The sequence below is a fragment of the Phalacrocorax aristotelis genome, chromosome 12 (genome assembly GCF_949628215.1).
Source record: "Phalacrocorax aristotelis chromosome 12, bGulAri2.1, whole genome shotgun sequence".
NCBI lineage: Eukaryota > Metazoa > Chordata > Aves > Suliformes > Phalacrocoracidae > Phalacrocorax > Phalacrocorax aristotelis.
The window spans coordinates 9838786-9862940 of record NC_134287.1 but is presented as its reverse complement, the minus strand read 5'-3'; the positions used below and the strand labels follow the sequence as shown (position 1 = coordinate 9862940).

Sequence of the window (24155 nt, the reverse complement as noted above, 5' to 3'; positions counted from 1 at the left end):
TTCCCATGGGCAGGCAGGTGGTCAGCCATTGCCAGGAAAGCAGGGCTCCATCACGCGTAACGATTACTTGGGAAGACAAAACGCCATAACTCCAAATGCCCTGCCTCCCCTTCCTTCTTCCATGTCCTGATTTTGGCTGGGATAGAGTTAATTTTCTTCACAGAAGCTAATATAGTAGATAGTAAAGCTAGTAGCCAGCTTTATACTGGCTGAGCATGACATCATATGGTATGGAATATCCCTTGGGTCAGTTGGGGTCAGCTGTCCCAGCTGTGTCCCCTCCTAACTCCTTGTGCCCCCCCAGCCCACTCGCTGGTGAGGTGGGGTGAGGAGCAGAAATGGCCTCGACTCTGTGTAAGCCCTGCTCAGCAGTAGCTAAAGCCTCCCTGAATTATCAACTCTGTTTTCAGCACAAATCCAGAATATAGCCCCACACTGGCTACTATGGGGAAAATGAACTCTATCCCAGTTAAAACCAGCACATGACATAAAATGAGATGACCAAAGTGCAGGTTTAAAGTGCAATGTGTCATGTTCAAAACGCTAAAGCCACTTTTGTCCTTTTGGTCAAGGCTTAAGCCTAGTGCAGTTTGGCCAGGTAGGTTGAGCTCTACACCTCTTAATAATTTAATTACCACAGTTTCTTTAGACAACTAAATGTCCTTTGATTAGTGTTCAGAAGGCAGAGTGCAGGGAGGAAATTATGCTTCAAAAATATCTGACTAAAGATAAATATAAATACAAGTTCTGGGATTTAGGAGATGCATGGATGAATTCGGAAGAAGACTGGATCCCTGTCTACAAACACAGGGAATAGCCTCTGGAGCGGCAGTGTAGTGCTGTATAGCAGCCATGTCCCTACACACCTTTGGAAATTTTCAGTATGGAACTTAAAAGAACAGAGGGTGATCTTGACAGTACACAGCTACAATCCCTCAAAAGGTCTGTGCAAAAATACACATGAAGCACCTTTCCCATTCAGTGGTATGAATCTGTCAAAATCTGTGTAGGGTGAGAGAAGCCAAGCTGGATTCTGATTCTTATAAGGAAGCACGGGTCACCGAGTGACACTGCCATGCCCAGTAAGAGGAAAAATCTTTACACAAGGTACAGTTAAGCTGTCAAAATCTTTGCTGTAGGACATTGCACATAATAAAATGTTGTGTAGGTTCAAAAACTAACTGGACAAATTAATGGAAAATATCCATCAAGTAATGATTGTAGTGCTGGTGCTTTTGACTTAGGAAGTCTCCAGTATACACCAGGAAAATATCTGCATAGGCTTGTTCTGTTCACATAGTCTTCCCAGGGCTGTTAAAATGGGCCATGGTAGAAGACAGGGTCGTGAGCTAGATGGATTTTTGCTTTGACCCACCGTGGCTGCTCTTCTGCTCCAGTTCCTATTCAGTGAGTAGTCTGTAGGTGGTATAGACGGAAGAAACTCTGTTCCTTACTCAGTTTGGTGTATTTTTATTTATTAATAGTGCTGCCTTCTGAATAGAGCATAAATATCTATGGTTTGGCAAGACAGTTCAGACCACTGACTCGAGCGATTTTCAGCCAGTTTGTACTACTAGCTGGGAGTTTAGCCCTTTGTATTGCAAGCTGCAAAATATGCTCAGCTTGCAGCCAGCTTTGCAGAGACATCAGCAGGTGCTGTGCAACTTTCTGTAAGAAAATACCAAACCAGATTTCAGATCATGGATCAGAAAGTGTGGCCATAACAGTTCATTTTCCCTGATATAAGCCTTCATACCTTTGTCTGTCTGGCATCTAAATAGTTAATCTACCTGAGCTAATAGGTAGGAGCATTTTTGCTTTCAATAAAGTTTGATTCCTGGAGGCAGATCTTTTTTTTCCAGTGAGTGTCAGATAATTGGAAGGGTAGGGTGAGGCAGGAAACCACGACACGCCTTTGTTGGGACTTGTTTAAGAGCACGAGAATAGAAAAGCACAAGAAGGGTGAGAATAAGACAGGTTAAATAAAGAAGAGGTGAATGTTTTTGGATGATCACTCAGATTCCGCACACCTTTGGAAAGACGTGATATAAAGTGTAGGAGGCAAATTTTGGTAGAAAGGAACAGTTGAGGAGAAAAACAGATTTTCAGTTCAGTAACCAAAGCACTCCAGGTAAGTTACATTATTAAAAAAAAAAAGAGAAGAAAAAAGTATCCTGTATTTTCTTTCTTCCAGATTCCTTGCAGAACAAGGCTGTATTCTCAAGCAAAATAGAGGAGGTGTTACATTTTTCTGTGGGGAATATGATGTAAAAATAAGATTGTGTAAAAGCTGGGTCATTTTGGTTTTGTGTTTGTCAGTGAATATACCTCTTTTAAAATGCGTATCAGGTGAAAGGAGCATACCTGCTGAGAGATAAGAAATGTGAAGCCAGGCTGTAGGTACCTGTTTAATGCATTTTCTGAAACTACCATGCAAATAGATAAAGTTTAGCTGAATGTTCTGTAAGGGAACCAGCATGGTAAAATGCACATCATCTGTTGGCTGTTTTTAAAATTGAGCAGAACTGAAATGTGCTGGAGGAATAACGCTTGTAAATTGAAGCTTCAGATGGTGGGTGCAGGATGTAATATTAAGGAATTTATATCTAGTCCTGAGAATGTCTGGAACTGCTTCTGAGTGAAAGTTTGTGTTGCTATGTGCAAGCTTTGCTTTGTCTCAGACAGGTGGGTTTATTTATCAGCAGTGACTCGCTGATTATGGACTCTGGGTGACATTTTTATCGTAGAAGATTAGGAGGCACTGTAAGGTGTTTTTGAAGCTTTGTCACAATAAGCCAGAAAAGTGATTTGAGAATCAGTTTGAATCCTTTCTGCAGCAAGTCTAGCAATTTGAATGTGGTGGCATAAGGTAAAAGACTCATCTTCTTTTCCTGTCTTTGGACTGACTTTTAGAGTGACTATGGGGAGGTTGCTTGTTCTTCTGTGACTAGTTTCTTCATCTGTGAAATGGTGACAGCAGCATTTTCCTGTTCTGCAAACATTTTCTGTGTAATACCAGATTGTTTGTCTCCCTTTCTGTGCTAGAGGCGAGAAGCTTGTGCAGGTCAGAATGGCCTTGCTTTGGCCTGTTTCTCTTCAGGTAGCACAATTAAGTAGGCATGGTGAGGACACATTTTTGAAAGGAAGGCACCTGGCAGTGCAGAGTGAAGTCTGGGCGGTGCTCCTGCTTGTGCTCTGGGAAATGAGCACATATTGGTGTCAAAGAAGCCAGGACAGTTGAGGGCTTGTGGGCAGAGCAGAATTTGGTTCCTACAGCACATCCAGGCTTTGGTTGGGCATCTAACCTGCTTCCCTGGCATTAGCATCACCTCAGTAAGTCTACAAAATGAACAGATTTGGAAGCATGATTTGGTTGATTTGATTCTGACTGTGCTGGTGTTAGTAGAATAACTGGAAAGGAACAGGTTTTAAAGCAGAATGAGAACCTCAGATTCCTAGACTGTGGGATAAAAGAGAGATAAGGGGCCATTTTTGAAACAGTTCTATTAGTCCCAGGACAGTGGCACCTGAAAGGCTTGATTAAGAGGAAGGGGTACCCTAAGGGACATTTTATATGATGGGAGCCATGGCATTTGCTTTTAACGTAGTCAGTGAGAAGGTTTGGAGGTATCTACTGAGTCTCAGAGTATTTGTGATCAAAGGGTTCCACTGACATTAAATATTATTAATCTCAGCACCTGCTGGTGGTGTTTCTCCTAATGGACTGTCTCACAGCAGGAGCCTTATTAATGAAGGGAGGAGAGAGCTGAAAGGATGTGCTGTGAGAGTGTAACAGCATTCTGACATGAAAACTAGAAGGACATGGTGGAGGAATAAAAGAATCTGAAAGGTGCCTGCTTTCATTTTTCCATTAAAATATGTCTTTGTGCCTATTCCCCTCCCCTTTGAAAAATGTAAGTAATAAACTTTATTACCATTGCACACAATACCTAACTTCTATAATAATAAGAGGGGTTTGCATGTCCCATCTCAGACTGGCTTAGCATCCTTGCCAGTGAGCTGCACTACAGTCAGGTGGAACAGGGGGCACCCTGCAGTGTCGGGCTCATATGGAAAGCACAGATCTAAGCATGCCTTGCAAATCTGGGCAGATATTACTATCCTGCTTTTCAGTGCTATACAGAGGGGAAGCAGTGTGCACAAGTATGACAGTGTTAGACATCTCCTGGTTCCTAGTGCCATTAAGGTCTGCAAGTTCCCTGTTTTTGTGGGTGCCACAAGCACACTACAACTCCTGAGCTTATGTTAAAGCGGCCATAGGGTTGCCCTGTCTTATGCTGCCTGCACTGTTTGAGAGTAATCCCACTTCACAAGTTCCTGCTTGTTGCTCAATAATAATTGCAGGTGACTTCTCTGATTCAACAGCACTATTGCTTTGCCACAGACATAGCCCACAGGTATGTCTTTGTGAATCCAGATAGGAGCTGGTGAAATGAGTCAGTCCTGGCAAATAATGGAAATCCAGCTCAGTCAGCCTGCTAGAGCCTGGGCCGGCTCTTGTATTCACGTGGCAAACACACGCAACATAGATCAAAATGCACCATGTGCTGGGGCTGGGCTGCGGCAGGTGTGGCTCCAAAGATGTGGTTTAACCTCTTGTTACTTTTTTTTTGATTGGTATCAGAACAAGATATTCCCCTTCCTCATGGGAAGGCAAAGATGCAAAAGACGCATTCATTCCATGGTGGTGCTGGCCTCTTCCAGCATCGATAACCAGCACTGTTTCCCAATAGCAGAAAGGAAGTGGAGTTTGGGGGCTACAGAACAGGAGGAAAGCAGTTTCAAAGAATAAAGCTGTGGTCCCTGCCTAAAACACTGGCAAAGCCAGCAGTGCTGACATCTGGACAACAGCTTTCAGCATCTTTTTAGGGAAGGAGCTTGCAAGATGCTTCCAGTGTTGATGCAATAAGAAAAAGTAGCAGAGATATTGCCTTTGCTTGGAGTGAATGACCAGGAACCCTTCCATTGCAGGGGACTATCATCCTGCAGGAGAAGGAACTCTCCTAGCACATGTAGCTCGAGTCTTGCATATGCCTTGGAATCAGCGCCCTGGATAATCCCTTGGAAATCCCCAGTGTTAGCAAGCACTGCATAGGTTGGGTAGTATCTTGCCGCCAAGGTTGTGTAAGGACTTGGATGTGGCCTCAGGAGCTGCATTTACAGGGGTGCTTAGCCAAGCTCAGGGTCTAAGTTGCAAGAGTGAGTGCTGTGGGCACTGTGGGTGTTCTCTGCAAAGTTCAGCTGAGTCTGTGATAGGAGGCTAAAGTGATTTGACTGGTAGTTTGCCTTCTACACTCCAGTTGTTCCTGTCCAGCTGTGGAAATAGGGGAGCTGCTCAAAGACACCACTGAATCTGAACTTCAGATATTCCTGCAGATTCTCTGTTGCATCCTGCCTTGTTTCATTATTTATGCATGGGCAGTACAAGTGTAAAATCAAGGGGGTAAACACATTGCAGAAGGGTAAGTGGAATCATGAGGATCAAACTTAAATGGTAACTGAACTAGAAGGCACAGTCTTGGGTTCTGCCTCAAGCTGGGCTCTAAAACTTGGAAGGAATTTTGCCCAAAGCTTAATTTGAGACTCAGCCTGTTATGTGTGTAGGTTTTGGTACAGCTGGGCCCTCAGTTTTAGTGAAGAGTCTTGAAATGCAGTGGAGTGTTTTGGCCTATCACCTTGTGCACAAATTAAAATCTCTTCCTTCTCATTGTTTGCGGCTGCACAAGATGAAATGTTATCTTAGACTAGGAGTGAGCAACTCAGTATTTACTTCTGACACAAGTGTTTTCTCTTCTCTCTGATGTTTCTTTTCCACAATCACAGCGTTTCTTTGTGGTATTCCTGCTTTGGCAGACATTCATACCTCTGCTAGAGATTGCAATTTTGACTAGAGAGGGATCCAAGTCATGAAGAAGGGTACACAGCATTCACAGCAGGGATTCCAATACTGTGTAGACTGACCTGAGCTGGCATTAAATTAGATCAGATTCCAAAGCCACAGACAGGGCCTCCGAACCGTCTCTGCTCTGTCTGTAAAGCAAGATAAAGCACTTTCTACCTTAAGTTCCTTGGTGCTGAAAATAGCTAGTTTAAAGGTACCTCCAGTGTTTTTCTGTTTCACTAATGCCGGTGCTGTGGCTTTAGCATCAGTGTACCCTGAGAATGCACAGTATTGCTGTCAACCAGGGAAAACTATTTCTGCTTAGGTTTTTCTGGCAGTACTGGTGTGGTGATGGTAGCTTACTCCTGTAGCTGCCTGCATTTCTAATCCTATAGCGTTGAGTCCTGCCCAGAGCAGATGTGTGGGAGTGGCATTTGGATCCTGTGGTTTTGATCAAGCCTTTATAGGGGCGCAACTGGGGACCAACCACAGCATGGTGCCACAAATTCTGGGTATAAATCCAGGTCTAAACTTCTCCAGCACGGAGTGGATTTGCCCCTATGTCACCAGTTGGCTTTACATCCCCTCCTGCTGTTTCAGCTCTGCTGCACTGTGCAGCATCCAGTTTTGTAGGCAAGTTGTGCTGGTCTGTTAGTAATACTCAAACGGCTCTGGAAAGGCACCGTAAACTCCCTGGCAGAGATGTCTTCCAGGCAGTCTAGTCCCCAGCTGGAGGGTGGGGGGTTTTGTGGGGAGCTGTTGTCATCTCCTACTATTCACAGACCTCTGAGTGCAGTCTCCCTGCTTTCCCTGCAGGTGGCAATGGTATGGATTCTGTAACAAAGAAAACGAGGCAAGACGGATCAGAAGTTACTGAAAGACGTAAGGATAACATTTTTTATTTTTATGTCACACCCCAAAAATCCCAGAAGCAGATGCCCAGTTTTGTAAGGGGTTGAATGTTGACCAGAGGTCCAGAACTCAATTCTGTGCCTGTCACTGATCTCTCTGTTGAATTCAGAACAAGGAATAGAATGGGCCAAGATCAGGCAGTCAGAGACATGTAGCATGACCTAATGGTTTAACCACAGATGATTGACCTGTGGTAACATTTCTAGCAACTAGTGCAGACATTTGGATTCTCCTCCTACCTCTGGTATCAATGCCTTGCATGGCTTAGAAAACGTTCTTTAGATACCTTTTTTGGCTGTGTGTAAAACAGAGGGTAAGTTTCTTGCTGGCATTGTGGGAATAAGCTAGTAGGGAGCTAATAAAGGGTCTGACCATGGGCTTTGCTGTTATGGCAATGGGTGTGGTTCAGAAGTGCCCAGAAATAATACTACTTCCATGTTTTACAGGGATCTTGCAAAGAAAAAAAATCTTTCATGGCAATGATGTTCTTAGTTACCGTAGGTTTCAAAAGGCCTGCAAACACACACACAACATTTTTTGCTAATGAGACTGTAGCCCCCAGACAGTATGGCCTTAAGGGACTTCTGTTTAAATGAGCAGATCTTCTTTGAATGAGTTGTGCTTTCCATGGAAATTTAGAGCATTGATCTTGTTTGGCTATATTAACATGCCATTACTTCTACACCCTTTTCTTTCCTCAGTTATTACAGAGACTGTAACCACAAGACTGACGTCCTTACCACCCAGTAAGTAATTGTCAGTCATTACATTACTTCTGCTCAGTGTTCTGTGCCCCTCCATGCTGTTTGACTTTATTATTTCCATAAATCCCTGGGTGCAGCAGGTCTCGGTGCAGAAAGACTTACACCCAAAGATAAGCTATTTTCAGAAACGCCTCTCCCAAAACATATGTTACTGGAGAGAAGGAGCAGTATGTGACGAGCCATCTGAGTATCGTCAGAAACAAAGCCACACAGTCCACTGAGACTGGTAGACCAGACTCTCCAAGGGCTTCAGCCCAGATATAGGGTCTCCAGTGGTGACTGTCTCTTGGGGACACGGGTCAAAAGTGATGGGTCTGCAGCCTCCGCTGCAGTGTATTCCCCTGTCATCTTACCCAGTTGACAATGGTGAATGAATCTTTTTGGGTAATATCAGCTATCATGGTTGATTTCTACCTCTGTAGGGAAGTACAAGTACCAAGTAGGGAAGAATCCTACGTGTTCTTTATACCACTATATTCTTGATTAGCCTGCTGCAGCTGGGTTGGCTCACCTCATTTATGATGCAAGTTAACAGCTGTATCCTTCAGTCCATATATGGAGGAAAACTTGAATTCAGACCTGCTGGGTCTGCAGTGTGAACGCTTATCTGCTCTGCCAAGACACTTCCATGCAGTTCTGGTATCTCACCAGACATAAAGCTGTACTTGTAATTGAGTGTGAGGACAGTCTTGCAGTGTCCTTGCTCTTCTTGTCTTTTACCCTGAGAGAATGTCTCATTTTGTGCTCATCTCTTCCAGAAGGAGGAAGCAGCAGTGGCCTCAAAACATCATCCCACACTGGAGGGAGTGGAGTGGAAAAGAGGTCTTACACCCATAGCAGCAGCTACGTGACTTCAAGTAAGGAATCAATGCATCACACAGTGAGGAAACAGAGAACAAAGGCAGGATAAATGGTTTGAGGAGAGATTCAGGGCAGGGAAGTAGTATGAGCTAGAGGTAAGGAAAATAAGATTTATGAAAGTAGAAGTGGCAAATACTCAGAGCATAGATACTCCTTCCCTAAAGTTGGGTGTGAGGGTGGATGAGTAAATGGCAAAATTCATGTTTTCCACAGGGAAAACTTGATTTCAGGAGAACAACAAAAATGCCATTCCCACTGTTGTAAAGAAGTCATTCGGAAATCAAATTTCTCTTCTTCCAGGATTTCCAAATCACAATCTTTGTAACCATTTTTGTTCCAAAGACAGTTTTGATTTATATTTTTGTTGATCTTGCTGAGGATAGAACAGTATTAAAGAATTTCCTAGAAAATATTTTCTTGTGTGTGTGTCCACGGCTTGAGAACTTTGAACAGTCTTCCAGATTTTCTAGACATGCTAAATCAGTATGTGCTGTCTACTCTATAAAAACAGCATTCTTCTCTAAGAGCATTCTTTGCCCAACTGTTAGATTGTTGTAGCAAAGGTTTTTAAAGAATAAGCCTCCTAGCCAAGTTTCTGGCACACCCTTCTCTCTGCCCCCAGTGGGACAGACTGTATAACCACCCTTGTAGAAAACATTCTCCATGCTCCAAAAGAGCTGACAAAGCAAAGGGATGGAAGTGCAGTTTGGAAGCTCAACGGGAGAATTAGCCATACCCAATAGATTTGACAGACACCTCCATACCAGTTAAAGGCCAGAGTGTGGAATCACTTTGCCTCAGGGCAGGTGTGAAGTAACTCCAGTGAAGATGTCAGTCTAATTGTCTGAACTGGCACCTGTCTGAGAACTGAACCCAGCCCTGCAAACTTAGACAACTCTGCAGGATCGCCATCTTCCTTGTTATTTCTTTTCAACATGTGGAGGAAGAGAAAAGAACCTGAACTTCAGAAATAATGAGTTCTTGAAGTTTCACAGAGCATTTTCTAATCTCTGCTTTCCCACCCTGCTTGCAGAATGCCTCCAACAGAGGCCTACTTGCCACAATAGTTCTTTCTGCTGAATTAAGTGGAAAAGATACAGAACAAATCAGGTCCTTGTAGAGGGGAAAGTCGGCAAGAAAACACTCTGCTGAGATCACAAGGGCATGCTCTTTTTGCAGTGATGGGTACACAATATCCAGTCTGATCCTGCTGATCTGTGTGAATATGTTGCACTTTATCACAGGGCTCCCTTTTGCTGCACTCTGATAATACTCTAGCATTAGATTTCATACAAGAGTACAAACACATTAGTTACGGCTGCTCAGTTCTTTCTTCACAGAGCTGATGTGAATTAGGAAGGGAAATTCTTTCCTCTGTCTAAATATAACAACCACTAATAATCTCCAGGCTGCCTTGAGCCTGACACACACCTCGGTCACTTCTCCAGGAAATGGACTGACTAAGGCGTGACTAGGTGGGAGTGTGGATAGCTGCTTTGGAAGGGAAGTGGATTGAACTCTGCTTTCCCTTATCTCGTGAACCGCATTCTCCAGCACTTTGTATTTGGCTTAACAATCACCCAGTTCTATGGCCTGTGTCATATAACACTGGAGTTTACAGGTGAATCTCTATCCAAACCAAAATCCAGTACTATCCAGAGCCAGATTTATTCCAGCTCAGGGGAGATGGCCCACTCATCCCCCTAGGCCAAAACCTGCTGTCATATATATCATTGACAAGATTTGTTCTGAAACCACACAGATGAGCAATACTCCTCCCTGAACAGAATGCTGAGAACAATCAAAGTTGGACCCAAATGTCATTCTTGCCCATTTCTGGTTGTGAGGTCCCTATGCAAAGTTGTCCATCTCAGAAGACAGTAGTCTGAAGCACCCAGAGTATCCAGGGTGTGTATCCAGGGCATATTTTCAATTGCTGAGGGCATTTTGTTTTACCTATAGGTGGAAGTGGTAGACTGAATTCATCAACATCATCATCTGGCTACAGGCAAACCCAGTCTCCCAGCTCTACTCTCACCAAATCACCTGGCTCAACATTTGAAAGAAAAACCTATGTCAGCCGCCATGCAACATATGAAGGTATCACAGAACATGCCACAGAAAGGAGGCAATGTGTGTACTCTGAGGTCACATTAATGCAGGATTGTCCCAAATAGCGCAAGAATCCCATTGTGGTTTTGCTAGGAAATAAGCCATCAGGGACACATTTTAATGATTAAGACCTATTTATAGCAATGCTCATACCTAAAAGGACTTGTGGCATATATTTGTTGAAAGACATTAGCAGCTCTTTCATGTAATTCTGAATAGCTTTTTTTTTTTTACAGAAATGTTTGTTGCCCACTGGGATTAGACAGTTACCAAGCAAACATGTTTTGAAAGGTTTTAATGATCTTGTACAAAGTATTAATGAACACCTTTCTGTTCTTTTCAGGGAGCTCCAGTGCCAACTCTTCTCCTGAGTTCCCCAGAAAAGAATTTGGTATGTTCTTTTTAGAGCTGTCCCTCTGAACATTATGGCAAGGTCATGTGAATTGGTGACTATGGCAGCTGTTTGCACATTGCTGTGTCTTGCTCTGCCTATGCTGCCTTTGTATTGGGCAGCCAGTGCAGCTCCATCACTTCGGAGGAGTTATTTGGGATTTACATTTACAGCTGACATCAGGGTCTCTAGCTGATACATATTCAAACAGAGGGTCCACACCATGTATCTGCTACCCTCAACTGCTTTTGTGATGCTCCCCATATTGCATAGGACATGGACAGGAGAACACAGACACGGGAAGTTTCACAACGTTTCCTCCTGCCCCACCACCATAGCTGGGAGAACAGCACCAAGCTAGAAAGCCCACTCAGGATTTTGAGCCATTGCTGGATATACTTTTCTGGTAGCTTTTTTCTAGGCTTCAACATGTTTATATGGAAAGATGAACTGGCTATCAAGTGATATATTTACACTGAATATTGTCAGCAGGTATGATCTTGCCCTGTCCAAACTCTGAGCTGATAGTGAAACAATATGATCAGGCCATCATTCTGGCTCAGAGGGGAGGCAGGGCTTCATAGAGTCCAGCCTTGGTTGGTGTGGTAGACAGGCTTATTAGCTTCCATTTGGCCTGTTGAAATGGGCGGTCACCATCTATGAACAACATTTATGTGTACAAAAAGAAACAGCAGTTGGTCCAGAAATACAAAAGGTGCTACTCAGTCTTTAAGATACCTTATGGTCTAAAGGGGACCTGGTAAAAACTCTAAGGGTTCAATTCCCCCAGCTGTGCCCCAAGTAAAGAAGGTTACTGTCTGAATCTGAGCACTGTGAGCAAGGTCCATGTGTTCATTTTCAGAGATGTCACAAGGCAGTAAAGCCTAATATTGCTTTTCTCTCATTGCTGTTCACAGCATCTGCCTCCACAAGAGGGAGAAGCCAAAGTCGAGGTGAGTGACACTGTTCGTTTAGAAGCCTCCTTTGTTTTCTTCAGTGTGATTCAGGGTGTGTTAAACAGACCTATTCCTTATCTGGAATCAACCGGTTTAAGTCAGATGAGCAGTCAGATGAGGTACGTGGATTTATGCCACTGCAGATGTGAACCATTTATCTGTAAGTAATTGCTTAAGCAAGCTCAGTGTAAAAATTGACCCTAGTGAAGGTCATGGTGATTTGGACTGTGTCAGAAAGGAGTGTCTACCTGGGAACCTGGACATCTCGGGGCATAGGACATAGTCTTCCATCCTGACTCTTCACTACCATAAACTCAGTCCATCCATGCTCTGTGACTCATCTCTGACATATTTACAGTAATTGTTTTCATGTCCCTCCTACTGTGATCTGTCTTACAAACCATAAAGCCATACCCTGAAATGATCTCATGCTGGTGGTAAAGAGATGGTGAGGAAATTATGGACTTGCTGTGGTATGTTTAGCCAGATCATTGTAAAGCTCTGCATTGTTTGTCATTCAGCTCTTCTAATAATTTATTAACAGCACTGGGGAAAGCAGGATTATATTGGTCCGTAAGAGTGTAATACCTGTTCCCAGTTGCTTGAAGAGGAAGCTATAATGTCACTTTATCCAAGGTAATTTTAGCAGTGGATGTAAATCAAAGTGTGCTCCTGCACACTCCTCCTGGAGAGTGTCACAGTTACCAGTTATTCTACCTCAGATCTTCACAGTCTCCTTTAGCACACTACATACCAGAGCTCCCAGCAGAACTAGGCCATACATAATGAAACAGACACCAGGATATCAGCTCCAGCTTCTTATATTACTTCAGAAAATAATTCCCATCCATCAGCTTCTCCACATGTATGCCAAAGTTAGTGGGTCTTTTATAGTGCATGCACTGTCAGATTTCATCTTGAGGAGCACGTATCACATGTCCTGGCTGGCCAGTTTGCTTGTGGGTAGCAAGCTTAAAGGCTTGCCCCAACCAAATCTCTGGACTGTAAAAGTTAGTAATCAAATTGAGTACTGAGAATGTTGGCTTAAAACTGACCTGCTTACATTCAGTGAACCAAAAGAGAAGTCAGCAGGTTGTAAGAGACTAAATTGTACAGCCTATTGTAGAGATAACAGTATGAATTTTACCTGAGAAATAGTAGGGAATTTGTGTAGTTGGTAAGCTTCTTTTGGCTCTCCAGGTTTTTGTCCAGAAGGACAATAATAATAATAATTGCAATGAGTGGGAATATCAATGTGATAGAGGACTAAATAATTAGGCATAAATACCATGGCAGTAGCAATGCTATTGACTTCAATAGAGGCCCTCAATGAGTAAAATATAGCTCTCTGGAATTAAAAGTAGCAAAATGTGACCCCAAAACAAAAAGTCACCCAAACCAATTCACATGGGCCATGAGTACTGCTCAGATCAAGCAGCAAGACAGCAAGATGAAACATAGACAGCAAGAAGAAAGGAATCACTTCAGCCTAAAGATTCATTCCCAGCCCAGGGCACAAATGCATCTCACTCCATATTCATGACCTGCTTTTTCTCTTCCCAGAGAGTGAAATAAGAGTCCGACTGCAGAGCGCATCTCCCTCTGGCAGATGTAAGTGCCATGGCTTTTATTCCAGGAGGATCAGGTATAAGATAGAGGGTGTTGCTGCTCTGGGTACGTCTGCAGTGTCTCTGGGACCTGGTCTTCATGATGACAGATAGCAGCATGCCATTCTTTTTCTCCTGTTAAGAATATTCTTCTCCCCTTTCTGAACAAGGAAGTATGCTGTGTGTTAGATGGTGGTCTTGCAAGGACATAGTTGTACTTAGTCACAGAAATGAGGCCCTGAAGCTTTGTTATTAAGTAAGTGGCACCCCTAGAAGGCACCCCCAGAAAGTACAACCTCATAGGCTCTCACAGGTAAATTCCACTGAATGGTCTAGCCAGGGCAAGATCAATGAAACAGTGGCTTTTGGGTGACTCTGGATACTTGCTTTTCCTGCCAGGGACGGAGCTGGATGATGTGAAACGTTTGCTGAAAGGAAGTCGATCAGCCAGCTGCAGCCCTACTCGATCGCCATCAAGTACGCTCCCGATACCAAAAAAGGCTGTGGTGGAGACAAAGATGGTTACTGAGAGCTCTCAGTCAGGTACTTGGCAGAGGACGGTTAGCAATGCTGGAGCCATTCCAGATGTTATGTGCCATAAAAATACCAGTTGCTAAGAAGATCCAAGTAAGAATACATGGTCTGTGTCCCAGGAAGTGGTGGCAATACAGAAAAAGGGTCAGAATGCTGGAGGGCTGTCCAGATGTTGTCCTTACAAGAGCCATCTTGGGTAGCTTTCTGGTGACTTGTCTAATTTCCATAAAAATAAGTCAGTCCCTGCTACCACCAGCTTTTAATTCAGAGGTGCTTCTGGCAGAGCAAAGCAAACATGCCTTGGAATGATTTGATCTCTTCTCTCCAAGCAAGATGCAGATAGCACTGAAGACAACATTTGGGTCAGTGTTTGATTTATTAGCCATACCACATGGTTCAGGGATCACTAGAACTTGATAATATAAGTGGTACTTAAAATACTATAATCAGCTTTTATTATTTATAAGCCTCACCACAGTACTTGGGGCAGTGGTATTCACATTCACCAGTACCTAGGAACAAGTAATACCTTTTTTTCTTGTGCATGGCCCAAATCCTGTCTAAAACTGGGATTTTTAGTCCAATACATTAGGGTAGCAATCAGGGCCACACATAGGAAGCAAAAGTCATATGTCCCATGGCCCAGGATGACCTACTAACAGCATGGTGGACCAAAGTGTTTTACTCTGGTATCACAGCATCTACAATCAATGAAATCTCTTGAAGGTGTTTTGTGAATGATCGTGATATCTGGTCAATCTTTATTCCATTGGTTGAAATTCAGGTGGGCTGTAACCAGCTGACATTTGAGATCAGTTATACCATGCTAACCTGGAGTCCTTGTGTTGGCTCAGCAAGGGTAATTGAAATTTAAGGCAGATGAAGTTGGTTGCCATGTAAACACGCAATGGATGCTAAGCCACAAGCCTGGTCTCATTGAATTCCTGTTTGTTTGGGTTTTTTACAGTGTCGGGGACATATGATACAACCATACTGAATACTGCCCTCCCTTCATACATGTGGTCCTCCACTCTGCCTGCTGGGTCTTCTGTTGGTGGATACCAGAACAGCTCTTCCTTGATCAATGCTATGTCTCACTCTACGGGATCAGGTATGCTCCCTGGACTGCTCAGGCTTGAAGAATGTAATTCCATACTGAAAATGGGTCAACAGCAGTGCTGTTTTTTTGCACAGCAAGAGGAACTAAAATGATGGAAGAATCAAGATGGCAGGGGATATGCCTGAATTTTCTCTGGTTTTCTGTAACTTCATGCTCTCTGCTTCTACATTGACTATATTTGAAAATCCTTCTTTGTGAGGATCTGTTGCCCCGACTGCCTGATCTGTCTCTAAACTTTGATGATAGCTTTGTCAATGATGTCAGGCTCACGTTCACTATCAAAACTAGTTTTAGACTCTAGTTAACACTGGCTTATCCTGGCCCATTGTAAGAATGACAGGACCTAACCCTTCAGTCCGCATACACTAAAGATGTAATCAATCACTGTTGAGTGTGCTTATACCTTGTAGTCCTGCTGCTAAATGCCAGGGATGCTGCACTTCCCGGCTGCAGAGAAAAAACACAGGAAGCTTTATGATAGCATACTGTTAAAAGCTTTGCTCTCACACTGTATCATGATTGGAACTCGTCTGATGTAGAATTTTCTCCCCGTATCAGTTCAGTAAAAGAGTGGTTTGGTGTCACAATTTTCAAGATTTTGCCTCTGTATAATTATTGTGCATTTTCACTAACTGCATTTCTAAGTGACTCTGACTCTTAATTTCTGTGGCTGTGCCACTGACCTTTGGGTGCTGGATTTCCAATTCCAGAGAAATAATAACATCTCACTTCCTCTTTATGCAGTTTTTGGTGTTCCAAATAACCTGGCTCCCAGCAATCATACTCTGAACGCAGGCCTGAGCACTTCCTCTACAGGTCAGATTTTTCTCTTCTTCCCTTCACACTTTCACACCACCACAGTCCTGGCAGACATGCACAATGTAATAATACCCATATCACTCTGTTTCTCTTCTGCCTCTCATCTCAGTGTCAGCAGCTTGTCTGCACACCCCAGTTATTCTTTGGTTACGACAGATTTCTTCTGAGTTGGCCCTGTATAGCTGGTGTTAGGTCCTGACTATTTCTATGTGGGAGGCAGGGCAAACTAGAGATTTTCCAAGGGTAATAATTTGTCTTTTGAAAGACACCTGTTAGGCCAGCCTGTTTCTTCCCTAGAACAATTCACAGTAATGCCTTAAAAAATAAACTCATGTATCTTAATCCATAAAGACCCACTGCTCCTCTGTCAGTCTTCCATGTAATTTCCTTTTTCCTCGCCTGGCTCATGACTTCTAGCAGACTCTCTTCAATGTCACTAAACCAGTTCTCTTCCTTCTACAGTTACACACACTATGTGTACACAGCACAGTGCCATCATGCAGGGTCTCTGACTGGGCCTGCAGAGAGAGCAGGGTGTATGAGAGCAGCCTGTACGCTGCACTAATATTGCCACACTGATTCTGGCACCAAAGGCGCTGCCTTCCAAACCGTTTGGATGGCACTTTGACACATACTGTGTGCAGTTAGCTCCTTAAATTTCCCTTAGTCAGACCAAGCCATTGTTCTGAATTCACGTTTTTCCCAAGTTCCTCAGCTGCAGAAACGTCCATGCAGCTGTGAGAGTGGCCTTGCAATCTAACTTGAGATAATTCTTTTAAAGTGGTCACCATTATTGCCCTGGGCCAACAATAGCTTATACAGCAAAATTATCTAAGGAAAAATATATTTTGTAAGTAAGATCTTTGAACAGAAATTCTTAGGCCTGTGATGCCTCCAGCTATCTGCCAGAATTTCTCAGGAGATGTCATCATTGTTATCATTGGTTTTGTTTTGGTTTTAACCAGAAGACCACCTGCACTGCAGGACTCCTGTAACCCCATTGCGATGTTTTTTTTTTTGCAGTGTTTGGCGTTCAAAACAACCTGTCTCCAAGCTCTTCAACCCTGACCCAGAATGCTACTGCAGCCTCCGCAGGTCAGCAAAAATTTTAGCCTAGAGAAAGTGTGAGGGTCACCAATGTGTGCTGCCTTCTCCCACCTTTTCTGTAGTGACTAGAGAGTTCATATTGACAGGCTCCTTCATTACCATCTTCTTGTGTGGAGCAGTGTGGTATGAGGAGACATTGAGGAACATTTCCTCTGCTTTGCATGTGCAGGAACAGCTCCCAGGCCCTATGTAAGCACTAGAGATTTGCTTGCTGGGCAAGCCCTTGCCTGTTTGAGTTGTCCTAGGTACCCTGAATGAGAAAAGATTTTTTAAATGGTACACAGCCCAAGGGTGGTGTGTGTAGGTACATTGTTATCCTCAACTCAAATTTCTTCATTGCAGCATATGGGATGAAGAACACTTCTCAGAGCAACACCATGGCAAGTACTGGTGTGTCTGCCTCAGCAGGTGAGTGCGTCATTCACAGTTGTTTAGGCACGGCCTTGTACAAGCATATAATGCTAAATACGAGTTAGAGAGTCAGCCAGCTGAGTGACACTGCTACCTGGCTCCTCAGGAACACGACTTGTCACTAGCCAAGTTTCCCACCACTACCTCTCTGAAAAGAAGGCAAATGAGCCAGAAGCTAAGAATGAACAAATGAGTTGGTCTGATTCAGATGTCCCCCACTTTGTGGTAACTCAGATTATTTAATTGCAGCTATTTCTGCTCAACAGGCAGGTAACTGGATAGATCACATATGTGAAATTGTGCTTCATTTGAAGCCAAAACATTTGCAAGGCTGCTCTTAAACATCGTTTTGCAGTAGTACCAGCCTCAACCACTCAAAAATCAAGAAATTGACTTATACATGATCAGCTTTTGTTGTTTAATGAGAGAAGTTGAGGTCTTCCTACTAGCTTTTTATTCTTGAATGGTTGGGGTTCATCTTTTCCAGCTTTATTCTGCAACTCTGAGAGCTATAAATTAGTCTTTCATTTTTTGTGTAAGGGAAGTCAAGTTTCTTTTGTAATCCAAGGACACACAAAGATGAGGCTTAAAAAGAGATGCAAATACCACAGAAGTTATAACATTTCTAATACAGGTTTACTCCAGGTTTGTGCTAGAATAATGGAATAATACCATTCTGGTTATCTTGATTTTCAATATTGTGTCAATTTGTGTGCAAATTCAGGCTTGTACGCCATTCCAGGCAAACTTGATACTGCCTAATGGCAGAAGGGTGACCACACCAATTTTTTTGAGCCTTGTTTGGCCTGTGCCCAACCTCAGTAAGCTACAGTTCAGTGCCTCATAACCATGCCTGGCTCCCAAGGATATGGAGTGCTTTGTGCTTGATGGAGTAGGTCTGCTAAAGGTGCTCCTCAGCTTGAGATGTGCCGGCTCTGATGCCCCTTGAATGTCTCTCTCAGACTGAGTTTCTGTGATTCTATAGTAAGTGTGTTTGAGAAATGAAGAGGTCATTGAGTAAATAATTTCTATATGTGATTGAACTCCAGATGCTCTCCATTTCTGGTAGCAGTTGCTCCCCAGCTAGTGCAATACACATCTCTAAAGATACCTAATGACACGCACAGCTCTCCTCTTAGCTTCAGTGACCAGTGTGTCTCTTACTGGGTGTTTATAGTAGTGGCAACACCAATCAAAGCGGGACTAACCTATTTTAATGAACGAAAGTGTTGCAGCTTGTAGTTATGCCTCATTGGCCCACACTCATCTCCTCCTCTTTCCCATCCTTTACTAATATTCCAGGGGGAACTGTTCTGAGCTCCCAGGGAGATGACATTCTGCGCAAAGACTGCAAGTTCCTGCTGCTGGAGAAGGAGAATGCCCCAGCAAAGAAGGAGATGGAGCTCTTGATCATGACAAAAGATAGTGGCAAAGTCTTTAGTGCCTCAACCACTGGGCTTAATGGAGGTAACTTCTCTTTTTCAGGACTTGTGGGTGTGCGGAGGGCAGAGAAATAGAGACTGATCATAGAGGTAGTTCAGAGTTCAGGACACGGCACCTGACTCAAACCTCTGCAAGCCAAACAAGATGCTCTGACAGGCAGTTAGCTTTTAACCATGCCAGCTGCAAGATAGGTCTAGCTTTTGCATTTGAAGCTCCAGATTGGAACATTTCACAAAGCTCAGGAACTTTGAAAGCAAAAACTAGATCTAGTTTAAACAGGCAAAGCAATTGTGGCTTCCTAGTAAAAAACATGCCAAAGAAAGAAGACAGGCCTGGCTGAACTTCTGGTGTAATGTTTTAAATTATAATTTAACTTTAAATTATTTTTATATTTATTATTTATAAATTTATAAATTATTATAAATATTATTTAAAATATAATTTAAAGTATATTACATATTTCCCTGTTGAGGATCCTTTGTAGAAGACACCTTGAAGAAAGAGAAGCAGGGACTTTCATCCTCCATCACTACAGATTCTGGCCTAAAATCAGATGCAAATGGTAAGAGTTTGTCCCTGTGGCAATGCAATAGAACTTTTTCCTTCTGCCTCCATTACTACCGCCCCATTGCAAGCCCAAGTGCTAAGTCTGATCATGTGTAGAAAGACTTAAAATATCTTTTACTGCTGTTAAAACAGGAGGATTGAAATCTGTGCCAACAAGGGACAAAGCAACTTACGCAGGTAAGTGATGCGATTCCGACTTTCATTGGAGGGAGCACCAAAGCACAGAATACAAAAAAGCAATCGTTCTTGAATGATGCAAGTGATATCTCTGCAATGACATCAGAGGGAAGGCATGTTCAGGGGCTACTCTGTGTGTAATGAGCAGAGCACACACCAGAGAAACTGGTACTAGTGGTTTGAGTGTTGATGAGTGGGCAGTTGGGCTATTTTTTTATTGCTGGAGAAAACTAGGTAGCTGACAGTACAGCCGCATCCTGCTACCAGGACAGATTTATGGGGAGAGGGCTCACACAGACTATGCTGGCTATTGCTGTCATTTATGGCTCAAAACTGTACAAAAAATTGACGCCAAGGGGATCACGTTTTTCAGCTATTACTTTAAAAAGCACTGAGTGTTGTCCCCTGTGGAATTCCCATTGGGAATGCTGTTCCAAGCTTCTAGAGGGACTAGAATGACACCCACCATGTGCAAAGTGGGGTAGAAAGATTTTTCTCTATAGCCCTTTGTATAATGGATCAGACCTTGGTGTCCTTATTCTCAAGAGATTCTTGACTCCGAAGTCAAGGAACTCTTCATTAACCACGAGACTCCCCCTTCCCTCTTCCAGAAATACGAAATGGTGACGTGGTGGGTCCAATTGGATCAGCACCATCCTGGTGTCCCTGCGGTTCCTGCTGTAGCTGGTGGAAATGGCTCCTGGGTTTGCTTCTGGCCTGGTTGCTTCTTCTTGGATTGCTTTTTGGACTCATTGCTCTGGGTGAGAAATAACTGAGGAATAAAATGTTGAATGGGATAGAAAGACAAGCAGAGAGTGTAAGCTGGCAGAGAGGCCAAGTACCACAGATATTAAGGCAGAGAACTGAGGAGGAGCACATTCAGCTTGGTGGTGGCTTCTACTAAGATACTACAAATGGACAGAAAGAATGGGTAAGGGCTATAAACCTTTGATGAGAGATTACAAAGTCCTGGGGTGATTAGGATGGGAAACCTCCTGAGATCTCAAGTCTTACTTCTCAGAGACTAAAGATTCCAAAGTTGTCGTTTAAGCTCCAGATATTCCTGCTAGAAAAAAAAGATACAGAGAATAATCCTGCAAAATTCAGTGGCCGTAGCTACCTGACACAGTGTTGCCTTGTCTTTGCTATTAGCAGTAGGTATTTCAGGCATGCATCTGTGACAGCGTGTTCTCTAGCATTTTACTTTAACCTTCCAGCGGAAGAAGTGAGAAAGCTGAAATCTCGTGTGGATAACCTGGAAAAAATCAATAATGGCCTCATGACAATTAATGAAGGGAATTCAAAAATAGAAAAGGATGTTTCAAGAGTAGACTTTCTTCATGGTATTTCATCCTCCTCAACCTTCCCTTATGAAAATGAAGAGTCAGTTTGGTTGATGGTGAAGAGCAGACTGAACAAGGAAATAGAACGAGGTGAGTAGAGTCAATGTCTATGATGTTGCATGAGACCATATTTTTTAAAGGGGAGTGGAAGGATTTGATTGCCCAAAAGCCCAGAGACCAGAACTTTTAGAGTGCAACAAGGTCTGTCAAAAATAGTGCCCTAACCTGTCCTCACAGACAGGCTTTGCTGGAGATCAGAGTGCTGCCACTAACACTGGTGGTGCATCCCTTGAAGCCAGCAGAAAAGGGAAAAGAAAGGAGGTTGTGGACATGCCATCCTGTGCCGGAATGTATCATGTTTGCAGTAGCAAGTGGGCTTTGCCTTGTGAAGGAACTACACAGAAAAATGAACCCACACCTTATTTCTCATGCTACTTTTGCTAGATGATTTACTTCTGTTTAGCAGATGACAGAAATAGGTTAAAAGAACAGAGGAGCCTACATTCTCCCAGCTTCAGAAGTTTCATGGGTTTGCAAAAGCAAATCTGCTGAGGAGACTGTACTTAAAAAGCTGTGCTGTGCTTGAAAACCTGTGCTGCCTGCAGCCTCAAAATCCAAATAGAAGGATCCTTGTATGTGAAGAAAGTAACTATTCTGTTGTGTAATGCACTCTAATAGTCCCTTCTCTTCCTTTTACAGGCTACTTCCGAGGGGAGAGAGGAGAACCTGGTGCAAAAGGTACATCCATATAGTCCTTCTCTTCCCCTGTCCTATTCCTTGGCTCTGGCAATGCACAATTCAGGGTGGATGTTGCCACAAGGGGCAATGAGCAGTGAGAAAGATGAAGCTGGTTTATACTTGAAGAAGAAGCGTGTAAAGCTAGTCTGACACGTAAACTGTAGGGAGCCTGATCCCATGCAGAACAAATACAGGAAGCCCTATCTTGCACTGTGCCAGTGTGAAAGGCTGGATCCTGTTTTCCACTAGCGGAATGGGTCTGATCCTGTACTATTCAAGTGTGAAGTGTCCCTATTCATCCATAACTCCTTCATGTTTCATTGAAGGTGGGAAAACAACTAGAAAACAAAATGAATGAGTCATCATTGGAAATATCTCCAGGATCTTTTCTGATTTTATTTTTTTCTTCTTCTTTTCTCAGGTGACATGGGAATGCAAGGTCTCAGAGGTGAGTCTGGAGTTACCTGCTTTCTCAGGTAGATTGGCAGCCTGCCATAGGGCCTGGGTAGCAAATGGATTTTTGTTACTCCTAAAGTTAGAGAAGCTGATGCATTCTGTAGTTCAGAGATTGTTGTGATCGTTGGGGTTTTTTTTGCTCTTCTTCCAGGCAAAGACAATTTTTGAGTTTGCAGTAGAAGAGAAAACAGATCCCACTTTGAATTTAAAAATTTCTTTCACCTGGATGAAAGTCATTCCTGAAGCCAAGCTCTTTAGTCACAGAGTGCTTCAGAGGATTTTGCATGGTGTGAATGATTCAATCCATTGCATAAATACAAGAGGGCAATGTGGCATTGCTGGAGATACTAGAACTTGTAAACATGCCCTAACATAAATTCCTTTTTATGGGGACTGAGGGTTGGCCAAAGTGACAAACAGGGAAGACCTATTCCCCACTGACCATCTATTTCTTTCTCCCTACAGGAGAGCGAGGACTTCCGGGTGTCCCAGGTGGGAAGTAGTACAATTCCTCTTTGAGGGAGGACATATAGTGACATTTCTGTAGGCAAGGGCAAATATTGCACTGCAAACCTAGCTCAGGGTGTTTTTCTAAAGAGTCAATATTTAGCATAGACTAAGTCACTTGATTAATACCTTGGTGCTGAGCTATAGACACAGCTCAGAGACTTCGTTACAAGTAAGGCATCAGCCTGACTTCCGCTTAGTTGAACATGCCTAATTTGGGGGTGTGAAGATCCCAGCCTGCTTTTGAAAGAGTCCCACAGCTGCATGAGTACTTGGCCCAACTTTCTTGTGGTCTTATATGTATCATGTTCTTCTAAAGAGATCCTTGTTCAAGTACCCACCTTCCAAGTAATATATTCTTTACCCCAGCTAATGAATCCTTCCAGGCTTCAGGTTCCCCTAATTTGTATGTTACTCTTTCACGGTACACAGACAAGGACTCTGAACAATTGTTGTGTGTTTTTCTTTCCAGGCATTCCTGGTCCAATTGGGCACCAAGGACCAGAAGGACCAAAAGGACAGAAAGGCAGCATGGGTAAGCATCTCTATCAATGCTGTGAGTCTCTCACAACTGATTGACACATGGCTTGGTAATACAGACACCAGGTTGGTGTGATCATTGCCTTCCCCATGGAGGTGGCCATGGATCCTTTTGTCCAAGACCTCACATAAAGACACCTTTTTTCAAAAGGTATTTGCTTCCTATAGGTGAACCTGGTGTGGAAGGTCCCATGGGTCAAAGAGGTCGTGAAGGTCTACCAGGGCCTCGAGGGGAGCCTGGACCACCTGGATTTGGAGAAAAAGGAGACAGAGGTAGGAATTAAGTGTCCCATTCTTGGAAAAAGCAGATATGGACAAAAGCTAGAGTTTGGTCCCAATTCATAAAACACCTCAGTGACAGAATTTGATTTGATTATTCAAATCCAGATTTCATTTTAGACGTTTCCCAGCACAGACAAATCTGGTCTAAGGGAATTTTTTTTGCCAAACTTACAATGGGTAAACAAGGGTTATTTTGTTTTGCCAGGTTTCTCAGTTGGGTTTGAGTTTGGCAGAACCAAAAGCACTTAGTATCAAGGTCATCTTCTACCCTGTTATCCAAGTCACCAAAGCTGGGGGATTTGTTTTGGTCATCCTAAGCCTAGTGAGACAGGATTTTTTCTTGGACAGTGCATGCTGATTTGGGTGTTTTGAACTGACCAGAAGATTGACAGAGATGACACTTGCCAGAGAAAGAATAATGGGAGATGGGATAATTGAAAAATGGGATCACAATTGTATTCTACAGTATCTACTCATGCGTTTATTCTGCAGGTGTTGTTGGTGAGCCAGGTCCTCCAGGGCCACCTGGTCCCCCGGGTTCTGCTGGCCTTAAAGGTAAATAAGAAGATGGACAGAGAGAGCCTAGCAGACTAGTTAAGAGTAAAT

The 24155-nt window shown here is 43.3% G+C and overlaps 1 protein-coding gene across 1 annotated transcript in view; it reads left to right on the top strand.

Moving 5' to 3' along the window:
* The first annotated feature begins 1955 nt into the window (after positions 1-1955).
* COL17A1 (collagen type XVII alpha 1 chain) overlaps positions 1956-24155 on the top strand; it is a 45903-nt gene continuing 23703 nt past the window's right edge. The window contains exons 1-24 of the mRNA XM_075107527.1: positions 1956-2131; positions 6719-6784; positions 7516-7560; positions 8337-8435; positions 10402-10539; positions 10895-10942; positions 11860-11895; positions 13462-13509; positions 13905-14048; positions 15007-15150; positions 15904-15975; positions 17002-17073; positions 17428-17493; positions 18799-18963; positions 19412-19501; positions 19639-19683; positions 20295-20444; positions 20901-21116; positions 21726-21764; positions 22186-22212; positions 22686-22712; positions 23200-23262; positions 23436-23540; positions 24042-24104. Of these exons, the coding sequence (XP_074963628.1) occupies positions 6730-6784; positions 7516-7560; positions 8337-8435; positions 10402-10539; positions 10895-10942; positions 11860-11895; positions 13462-13509; positions 13905-14048; positions 15007-15150; positions 15904-15975; positions 17002-17073; positions 17428-17493; positions 18799-18963; positions 19412-19501; positions 19639-19683; positions 20295-20444; positions 20901-21116; positions 21726-21764; positions 22186-22212; positions 22686-22712; positions 23200-23262; positions 23436-23540; positions 24042-24104 (1957 nt within the window). The 5' untranslated portion in view covers positions 1956-2131; positions 6719-6729. The remainder of the gene's footprint in view (positions 2132-6718; positions 6785-7515; positions 7561-8336; positions 8436-10401; positions 10540-10894; positions 10943-11859; positions 11896-13461; positions 13510-13904; positions 14049-15006; positions 15151-15903; positions 15976-17001; positions 17074-17427; positions 17494-18798; positions 18964-19411; positions 19502-19638; positions 19684-20294; positions 20445-20900; positions 21117-21725; positions 21765-22185; positions 22213-22685; positions 22713-23199; positions 23263-23435; positions 23541-24041; positions 24105-24155) is intronic.